We start from the raw sequence: 10,316 nt of genomic DNA, 5'->3' as shown, positions 1-10,316 counted from the left end.
GAGGGTCGAGATATCTCCTCCTTAAAAGTTCTCCGTGTCTGTCTTTAATTATGCAAGTAGTTTGGCAAAATGTCTGTCTATAGATGAGGAACAACAAAGAAAACTGCTTAGAAGCAATTCTTGGTTTTGGGAGATTGGGAAATTGCAATTTACTCTCATGAGGGAGAGGATGGAGTGGATTCCATGAGGAACGAGATCAGTAAATGAACCCTTTTTCATAGACAAATCAAGGTAGAACAGGTCTCATTTGAAAATGGAGGAAATATGCGTAGGCTTAAACATAGCCATCTGACTGCATTCATAAGAATATTTTTGAAAGATTTCTCTCCGATATTTATGTGAGGTATAGGGAGCCTTGAACGTAGAGAAAGTAGATGGGACTTCAATAGCGCATTTGAGAGGTTAAAAATGTCCACAGAACTTTCATGCAGAGAAGGTGAAATTCTGTAATATCACTTCCCTCGGTATCAGTCAAAGCTTTCCATGTGATTAGAGCTCCATGTTTTCCATAAGGATTGTTGGTTGTCCACATTTTCTAAGACATAGATTACTATTCAGTATCAAAGCTGGGTGGAAAGTGATGGATTTTTCAGTGCAGCAGCATAAATTGCATGTGTGGTTTGGGGGTTTTTTTGTGAACAATGCCTTTTTGGTGTTCCTTGATGGCTTTAGGTATTATTTTTTCAAACGGTCACACCTGGAAACAACAAAGACGGTTTGGTGTTGTTACCATGAAGAAGTTGGGACTGGGGAAAAGTGGCATGGAATCCCAAATCCAAGAGGAAGCCCAACAGCTTGTGGAATTCTTTGCAGATAAAAAGGGTATGTGAGATGATGATGATGATGATGATGATGATGATGATGATGATGTTGGCTTGAGTATAACTGTACTGGAGCCATTAACACCAGACAGGTCACCAGAAGGCAAACATCACAAAATTGTGTCTCACTTATTTTAGCCACAGGGGAATTACTCTTCATATTGAGACAGAATTATTAAGGATTGGCTCTGACTATACAACCAGCAGGAAATCTGTCTGGTAACGGGAGCCTCTATCCCACACTGTTCTATTTTATCAAAAAGGAGACTTTAGACTTCAAACATCTTATTGAAGTCTAACTACAAAACATGTTCTTATGTCTAATAAGCCTAATAATGTGTCTAACAATCTACGTTCAGAGCATGATCTGGTAATCTGGGTCTCCACCTGGAGTCACAACTCCTGCTCAAGAACAGGTGGTGGTTGAGGCTAGGAGCTAAGCAACTAAGATGCTTAAAGGCCTGGAAACTAAAATATATGAAGAACGGTTGCAGAAATTGGGTACGGCCAGCCTAGAGAAAAGGACTAGGGGGGACATGATAGCAGTATTTCAGTATTTGAGGGGCTGCTACAAAGAAGAGGGGGTCAACTTATTTTTCAAAGCACTAGAAAGCAGGACAAGAAACAACGGATGGAAACTAATCAAGGAGAGAAGCAACCTGGAATTAAGGAGAAACTTCCTAAGAGTGAGAACAATTAACCAGTGGAACAGCTTGCCTCCAGAAGTTGTGGATGTTTCATCACTGGAGGTTTTTAAGAAGATACTGAACAGCCATTTGTCTGAAATGCTATAGGGTCTCCTGCTTTAGCAGGGGGTTGGACTAGAAGACCTTCAAGGTCCCTTCCAGCTTATTCTGATTGACTTTCCAGCGAGCAAGAAATCTGGGGTGGAGTCAAGAATATTGAAATTTTTTTGGCATAAGATATTGGTTATGCTATAGCCTGTGAATTTCACATTCTCAACAGAAAGTCAGTTTATCAAAAATAAATAAGGACTCCCAACCTTTCCTCTTCTAATAAGGTCTGCCGGACACCTCAATTTTGGTATAATCAGGAGAAGGAGAATTCATGTGACTATTAATTTTGTTTTCAGGGCAGCCGTTTGACCCCTCCCTTCCCATCATGAAATCGGTCTGCAATGTCATCTGTGCTCAAGCTTTTGGACATCGCTTTTCTGTTGAGGACAAAGACTTTGTGAAGCTAATGGAAGCCAGTTTTAATGTCTTGAAATTTGGAGCCAGCATCTATTATGTAGTAAGAAGCAGTATTCTTGTTTTACGATCTGTTTGTGTTGTTCCTCTCTGAGAGGAGGTTTCGAAGTATTTCTAGCAGGACTCCCCGATTCTCTAATAGCTTTGTTCCCTAGGCCATCTGTCTGGTAAATTCGTTTTTCTTGCACAGGTATACATAACCTGAATTAGAGTGTTGTTTCTCTGTGTCATATGATATATGTGAGTATAGGAATAATTCCATATTTATTTATTTATTTATTTATTTATTTATTTATTTTTGTCATATTTATGTGGTGACCCTTTGAGAGCTGTATGCCATGAAATTTCATTTTAATGTATACCGATTAGTGTACATTCAAAGTAACAATAAAGTTATTCTATTCTATTCTATTCTATTCTATTCTACTCTACTCTACCCTACCCTACCCTACGCCATGCCATGCCACGCCACGCCACGCCACTCCATTCTCTTCTCTTCTTTTTTCTTCTCTTCTCCTATACCCTACCCTATGCTATCCTATCCTATCCCATCCCATCCCATTCTACCCTACCCTACCCTACCCTACCCTACCCTACCCTACGCTATGCTACGCTACCATATCCTACCCTACCCTATCCCATCCCATCCCATCCCATTCCATTCTTTCTTCTCTTCTCTTCTCTTCTCCTATACCCTACCCTACCCTACACTACACTACCCTCTCCTCTCCTATTCCATTCCATTCTCTTCTCTTCTCTTCTCTTCTCTCTTCTCTTCTACCCTACCTACGCTATGCTACGCTACCCTCTCCTCTCCTATTCCATTCCATTCGCTCTTCTCTTCTCTTCTCTTCTCTCTTCTACCCTACGCTACCCTACGCTATGCTACCCTCTCCTCTCCTCTCCCATTCTCTCTTCTCTTCTCTTCTCTTCTCTTCTCTCTTCTCTCTTCTACCCTACGCTACGCTACCCTATTCTATCCCATCCCATTCCATTCCATTCCATTCTCTCTTCTCTTCTCTTCTTTCTCTTCTCTTCTCCTATACCCTACCCTACCCTATGCTATGCTACCCTCTCCTCTCCCATTCTCTCTTCTCTCATCTCTTCTATCCTACGCTACGCTACGCTTCGCTACCCTACCCTGCCCTACCCTACCCTACCCTATCCTATCCTATTCCCATTCTATTCTGTTCTATTCTATTCTATTCTCCTTCTCACCTGAGTTAATTTGGGATTTTACAGAACACTAGCTCTATGGTCATTAACATGAGTTCTTATTTAATCAGATAATGACCGTGTTACTAATTTAACAACTGCAGTGATTCATTTAGCAAATGTAGCAAGACAAGTCGTAAAATGGGACAAAACTCACTTAAGAAACTTCTCACTTAGCAACATAAATTCTGGGCTTAATTGGGGTCGTAAGTCAAGGACTACATGTAGATTACCTATCTAGATTATCTATCTCTGTCTACTTTATCTTGAATCTTAATTTTGCAATTTATAGTCCAAAATTTTAACTGCACTCATTCTCTCCCTCCTTTCCCTTTTGGTAGCTCTATGAAATTTTCCCACATATAATGAAACATCTGCCAGGCCCTCACCAGACTATCTCATCTTCTGTAGAGATGATTCTTTCATTTGCAAAAAAGGAGATCAAACAGCATAAGGAAAACCCGAGCCTGCATGAACCTCAAGATTTAATTGATTTCTATCTCTTTCAAATGGAGAAAGTAAGTATCCGATAATACCTGGGAATGTTGCTGGATGGAGAAACAATGCAGAACTCTCATGTATTCTGTGACTGGGCATGTAGAATCAATCAGAAGGTTCCTTGAGTGATTGGTAATATTTGATTGTTTTCTTTAAAAGAAATTGAGGCCAGCGAACTATTTTAAAAAGCATTTGACAATGTTGCTCATCAAACGTTCTAGAGTTACAAAGCCATCGGCCCTGTCCTTGTATGGATAGCTGATAGGTTTTAAAAATAGAAATACAAGAATTGGGTATGTTTAGCTTAATGAAAAGAAGGACGAGGGGTGACATGATAGCAATGTTACAGTAGTTAAGGGGCTGCCCCAAAGAAGAGGGAGTCAAGCTATTCTCCAAAGCACCTGAAGGCAGAACAAGAAGTAATGGATGGAAACTAATCAAGGAGAGAAGCAACCTAGAACTAAGGAGGAATTTCCTGACAGTGAGAACAATTAACCAGTGGAACTGTTTGCCTCCAGAAGTTGTGAATGCTCCAACAATGGAGGTTTTAAAGAAGAGAGTGGACAATAACTTGTCTGAAATGATCTAGGATCTCCTGTTCGAGCAAGGGGTCGGACTAGAAGACCTCCAAGATCCCATCCAACACTGTTATTCTGTTAATATGAACAAATGCTCCAATTGCCCAAGAATTCTGATTATATCTGAAGAAAAGTGCTTTGGGGGGTGTGGCTATTCTGGGGGAAGGCTTGAATGCTTTAAAGTGGGCACTCAAAATTCAAGATTGCACACAGTGATGTGCCTTTGGGAAACTGGATCTGTAGTTCTGCAGCACTCTAAAGGCTCAGCACTTTTCTCTGTGGAGGGAAGTAACAAGTAGAATGTGTTCATTATTTTCATTATGACTGGTTAAATTGAAATAAGTGTCAGATGACGCACAATGGGGAAAGTTCACATCTAATAATAATAATAATAATAATAATAATAATAATAATAATAATAATAATAATAATAATAATAATAATAATAATAATAATAATAGTAGTAGTAAAGTTGGAAGGGACCTTGAAGGTCATCTAGTCCAACCCCCTGCTCAGGCAGGAAACCCTATACCATTTCGGACAAATGGCTGTCCAGTCTCTTCTTTGCAATTGAGCAGCAAAAAGACTATTTTCCAATGCCAAATAATGGCAATTCAGTGGAAGGGGTAACTCAGTGTGCAGTTGGCATACAAAAAGGAAAATCCAACTGGAAAAGAGATGGAAACAAAAAATGCCAACATAACAATACTGTTCTTTAAATCGTGTGCAAGTTTGGAATAGTGGGTACAGCTCTGGTTGCCACATTTTGAAAAAAATACACTAGAGTTGGGGAAAGTGCCAAAGAGGACACTAAAATAGCAATTGATAATGATTATGTACTACCCAGTCAGTTTTCTACTCTTAACAATCACACAGATTTTTCTCTGGGATACTATTACTATGGTTGTGTCGGGAGTATAGAAGTGCTTCTGGGTTGAACGGTGACATCACCACTGCTCGGGGGATGCCCAGTTGGGGGTTCATTTCACATTCCCATTAAGTTGCCCACCAAAGTGGTACCTAGTTATCTACTAGGTCAGTGATGGTGAACCTTTTAGAGACTGAGTACCCAAACTACAACCCAAAACTCACTTATGTATCATTGGGTGCCGGGTGGGCATGGCCCATTGGATGGGTGTGGTACATTGGGTGGGTGTGGCACATTGGGTGGGCGTGGCTGCAGTGGTAATGGCAGACTGGGTGGGACCCAAAAGTTCAATCAATCAATTCCAACTTTGTGAGATCTTTTTGTTTCCCGTGAGAAGTTGAAATTGATTGATTGATTGAACCTTTTTTTTTTTTTGCACACGGTGGAGGCCTAAAGCGAAAAGGTTTTATAAACCCCGGCTGAAGGCCTAGGACTGGGGCAAGGGCGCGCGTGCCCACAGAGAGGGCTCTGCGTGCCATCTGTGGCATGTGTGCCATAGGTTCACCACCACGGTGCTAGAGAATAACAAATAGTAGTGGTGATAATGAATCTCCTTGAAATATTCCTCTCTTGACATTAACCTCTCCCAGTCTCTCACCATTGACCTGCAACTGTGTCTTCCATTGTGCCATCGATCTTTGTACAAATTTTCTGTTGTTTCTACTGACTCCTGTTATTTCTAGGCACTTGATTATCCAGTCATGTGGCAGAGTCAAATGCCTTTTTGTACTCAATCCATGCCACGTTCAGGTTGGTCTTCCTTCTCTTTCAGTCTTCCAAGATCATTTTGTCTATTAGGAGTTGATCTTTTGTTCCTCTGCTATTGGGGCGGTTTCCTTTCTGCTCAGGTGGAAAGAGATTGTTTTCAACTCGATGCTGTTGGACTGCATCAGCTACCACACCAGTTAGCAATTTGAAAGTTGTTGGTAAGCAGGTAATTGGCCTGTAGTTGCCTGGTGTTGCCCCTTTTGCTGGATTTTTCATTATTAGGTAGGTTTTTCCTATGGTTAGCCACTTTTCAATTTCTCCTCCTTGTAGTATATTGTTGAACTGCTTGGCAATGAGTGGGTATTATTATTATTATTGTTGTTGTTGTTGTTGTTATCCTAGAGCAAGGATGATCCCAATTCTACTTATAATGAAGACAACTTGACTCACTGCATTAATGACCTCTTTGTTGCTGGGACAGATACAACTTCAGCTTCTCTACTATGGGCGTTGCTTCTCATGGCAACTCATCTGGATATCCAAGGTGGGACAAAGTGATGTAGATCAGCGGCCCCCAACCTTTTGGGCACCAGGGACTGGTTCCGTGGACAAAGGTTTTTCCGTGGACCGGAGGGAGCGTGGTTTTGCATGCTGCCTGCATCCCAAAGATGAGGCTTTGCTTGTTTGTGTTGCCCGGTTTCTGGCATGCCGCGGCCCGGTGCTTGTCCACAGCCCAGAGATTTGGGACCCCTGATGTAGATAGGATAGTGAAAATAGAATATAATGTAGGCAACAAATATATTTAAATGATTATTTTTCTATTGTTGAATCATCAAAAACAAAAACTGGTAAGAGAAGCTTCTATAAATCCACCAGACATCTGACTAATAGTATTATTACCGCTTTATAAAACCCTAGTAAGACCACGCCTGGAATACTGCAGCCAATTTTGGTTACCATATCACAAAAAAGATGTTGAGAGTTTAGAAAAAAAATCAGAGAAGAGCAACTAGAGTCTCAGATCAATCCTAATCCTTCAGTCCTTGATATTAGGATGTTAATGGGAATTATATTAAATTTTTTCCTCTGTGGTATATAATCTCTTAATGTTCGCTTTATTTCTTTTCAGGGATAAACTACAGGATCTGAAATAAACCTTCCTTTTTCACTCTTTCTCAGATAAAGTACACAAAGAGCTGGAAGGCTTTTTCAGTTCATCTCACTCAATCTCTTACAAAGATCAGAAGGCACTACCTTACACCAATGCCGTGATTCATGAGATTATGCGAAATAAATATGCCTTATTTTATGGGCTGCCGAGACAATGTGTGAAGGACGTCTATCTGAGAGGTTTTCTCATCCCCAAGGTATAGAACATGGATCCTTTTGCAGTCCTGGGGTTGCAGTCGGTCTAGCTGTAGGAACACTTTGACTTGTAATCTCTTTGTGTTTTGTAAATGTATGGTTTTGTAAATTTACAATATTCTATGAATTCATCCAATCAGTCAAATCAGTTGAGTCAGTCAAACATGGCAAAGCAAAATATACTTAACGCCGTGTGTGAACTCGGAAAATGTGCAGTTGAAAAACTGTCCCAAAGGTGCTTTTCCAGAAGGCAACTGGACCTTCTTGGGGTTTTTTTCCTTGAAAACATTTCGCTTCTCATCAAAGAAGCTTCTTCAGTTCTGACTGAATGGCAGAGAATGGAAGGATTTATATTCCTTGCGGTCATCTGGCTGTTAGCACTCTCCCTGAGGGTCGTTGAGGCCACTCAGGTTTATCTGTGCCCTCAGGGTCACCTGAATCCTGTAGTCTGCAATTCCCCCCCCCCCGGAAATCCTTCCATACTCCTGCATCCTTCAGAGGGTGCTCATCCCAAAGTGCACAGCTAACTGTTTGTGGGGACTTTGGGATGAACACCCTTCAAATGGAGCAGGAGTATGAAAGGATTTCTGGAATCAAGCAATCAACCAAGCCTGTTGTTCATCCCAACCTTCATCTCAGCTTCTTTGTTAAATTTGCTAAACCTACTTCTTCTAAATTAAATGCATGCAATTGTAGTTTAAGTGCAATTAAAAGTATTTGGAGTTTAAAAAATGCATTTGAATCATTCGGGTGAGAGAAGTGGAATAGCCGAGAAATAAGAGGCGCGTCTGTCTCAATGCTTAAGTCAGCTTATTTTCTCCTTCCAGGGAGCTGTTATTGTTCCAGACATCCGTTCTGTTCTTTCGGATCGGGAACATTGGGAGACCCCTGAAGAGTTCAACCCAAATCATTTTTTGGACAAAGAAGGGAATTTTTTGTTAAAAGAAGCATTTCTTCCATTTGGAGCAGGTAATGTGCAGAAAAGCAGTTATGAGTAATGATGCTTATTTTAGAAAGGGGGTGAAAAAGGCAAACAAATTTTTTTTTGCTTGGTGACATCTGTGGATTTGAGCAATATAAAAATGTAAGGATTCTCTTTCCACAACATGTGGCCGGATCAATGGAGGGAAAGATTGGTGTTCGTTAGAGTTAACTGATACAGAAATCTCATGGAATTATATTTACCCTGTACTGATTGAGTAATGCAGTCAGTTAAATTAACTCCAGTCAATCTTACTCTTGTGGGAACTGCTGTTCATGAGGTTTCCGAAATCGTATTTCTCCTGACATCAAGATGGACTTTGTGGAGAGGCCCATAGAAATGGGTTCTTGGAGGCACTTCCTGTCTATGGCTTTTCTTGAAGTGGGCTTCAAGAATGAACAGAAATAGGTGGGAGGTGAATAGGAATCCCGTGAAGCTTTTCACAATGGCCCAGATATGGCTTCTTCCTCTGGGTATTCTTTAAAGATTAGTTTGCTCCAACTTGAGAAAAGGAGAGAAGGAAAAGAACGTTCGTCAGCAAGGGACAGCCTCCCAGGTACCTTCCCTGCAGTTGGAAGGAGTGTAAAAGTAACCACCACAACGTCTTTGGAGATTCTCCGTCATCCAGGTCATAGTTATCTCAAAGGTGCTTTTTCACAAGGCAGCTGGACTTTCTTGTTTTTCTTTGAAGATGTTTCGCTTCTCATCCAAGAAGCTTCTTCAGCTCTGACTGGGTAGTGGGGAATGGAAGGATTTATACTCCTTGCAGACAGCTGGTCATTTGCCTTCTTTTAGAGAGTCGTTGAGGCCACCTGGTTTACCTGTGTCCTCAGGTTCACCTGAGTAGTGCAAGTGCGTGTGGAGCCTTCTTGGAACTGTTGAAAGGATTGTGTTGTAGACTAGAGATAGATGGTGTCAACAGAGGGGGAGGGATATGACATCATCTATCTCCAGTCTACAATACACCCTTTTCATCAGCAGTTCCAAGAAGGCTCCACATTCTAAGAGAATGCAAATGACCAGCGGTCTGCAAGGAGTATAAATCCTTCCATCCTTCAACAAGGCTCCACATCCATTTGCATTACTCAGGTGACCCTGAAGACACAGATAAACCTCCAGGTGGCCTCAATGACTCTCTAAGAGAAGGCAAATGACCAGCTGTCTCCAAGAGTATGAATCCTTCCATCCTTCAACAAGGCTCCACATCCATTTGCATTACTCAGGTGACCCTGAGGACACAGATAAACCTCCAGGTGGCCTCAATGACTCTCTAAGAGAAGGCAAATGACCAGCTGTCTCCAAGAGTATGAATCCTTCCATCCTTCAACAAGGCTCCACATCCATTTGCATTACTCAGGTGACCCTGAGGACACAGGTAAACCAGGTGGCCTCAACGACTCTCTAAAAGGAGACAAATCACCATCTGTCTGCAAGGAGTATAAATCCTTCCATTCCTCACCATCCAGTCAGTGCTGAAGAAGCTTCTTGGGTGAGAAGCGAAATGTCTTCAAAGAAAAACAAGGAAGTCCAGTTGCGTCCTGAAAAAGCACCTTTGAGATAACAACAGCAATCAGTTGCATTATAGGAAAAGTGCCGAGAAGGAGCCAGTGGAGTCTCAAGTGAAATATGCAGTCCCTCAACAGGTCTACCCCTGAGTCTCTATCTTGAAGTGAAGGGCAGAATGGTAGCCCCTGAGGATGGCAAAGGTGTCTGCCGAAGAAACCCCTACGATCACATTTTAGGGAAATTCTTGTATCCCTCTGCTCTTTTTCTGGGCACTTTAGAATTTCCTGTCGAAATAACAGCTTCTTTTCATTGTTGTAGAAAGTTGGAATAATGCTACTGTGATGTGAGCTAGAAATATTTTGAACTCCAAGGAAAATATAAAATGATCAGCGGGAGGATCGTCTGCATGAAAGCTCACAACTCTTGGGGGTGTTCAGTGCCGTCAAAAGAGAAAGAGGGAAGAAACAGGGGAAGGAAGAGAGGAAAAAGGCAAAGGCTGATGGC

General features: G+C 41.5%; 1 protein-coding gene across 1 annotated transcript in view; it reads left to right on the top strand.

Moving 5' to 3' along the window:
• LOC107302585 (cytochrome P450 2J2) overlaps nt 1-10,316 on the top strand; it is a 14,713-nt gene that overhangs the window by 3,514 nt on the left and 883 nt on the right. Inside the window, exons 3-8 of the mRNA XM_015831703.1 lie at nt 673-822; nt 1,915-2,075; nt 3,589-3,765; nt 6,362-6,503; nt 7,139-7,326; nt 8,152-8,293. Coding sequence (XP_015687189.1) covers nt 673-822; nt 1,915-2,075; nt 3,589-3,765; nt 6,362-6,503; nt 7,139-7,326; nt 8,152-8,293 — 960 coding nt within the window. The remainder of the gene's footprint in view (nt 1-672; nt 823-1,914; nt 2,076-3,588; nt 3,766-6,361; nt 6,504-7,138; nt 7,327-8,151; nt 8,294-10,316) is intronic.

This window comes from Protobothrops mucrosquamatus, unplaced genomic scaffold (genome assembly GCF_001527695.2).
Source record: "Protobothrops mucrosquamatus isolate PMUCROS unplaced genomic scaffold, P.Mucros_1.0 scaffold_276, whole genome shotgun sequence".
NCBI classification, from domain to species: Eukaryota; Metazoa; Chordata; class Lepidosauria; order Squamata; family Viperidae; genus Protobothrops; species Protobothrops mucrosquamatus.
This window is presented reverse-complemented; position numbering and strand designations above follow the sequence as displayed.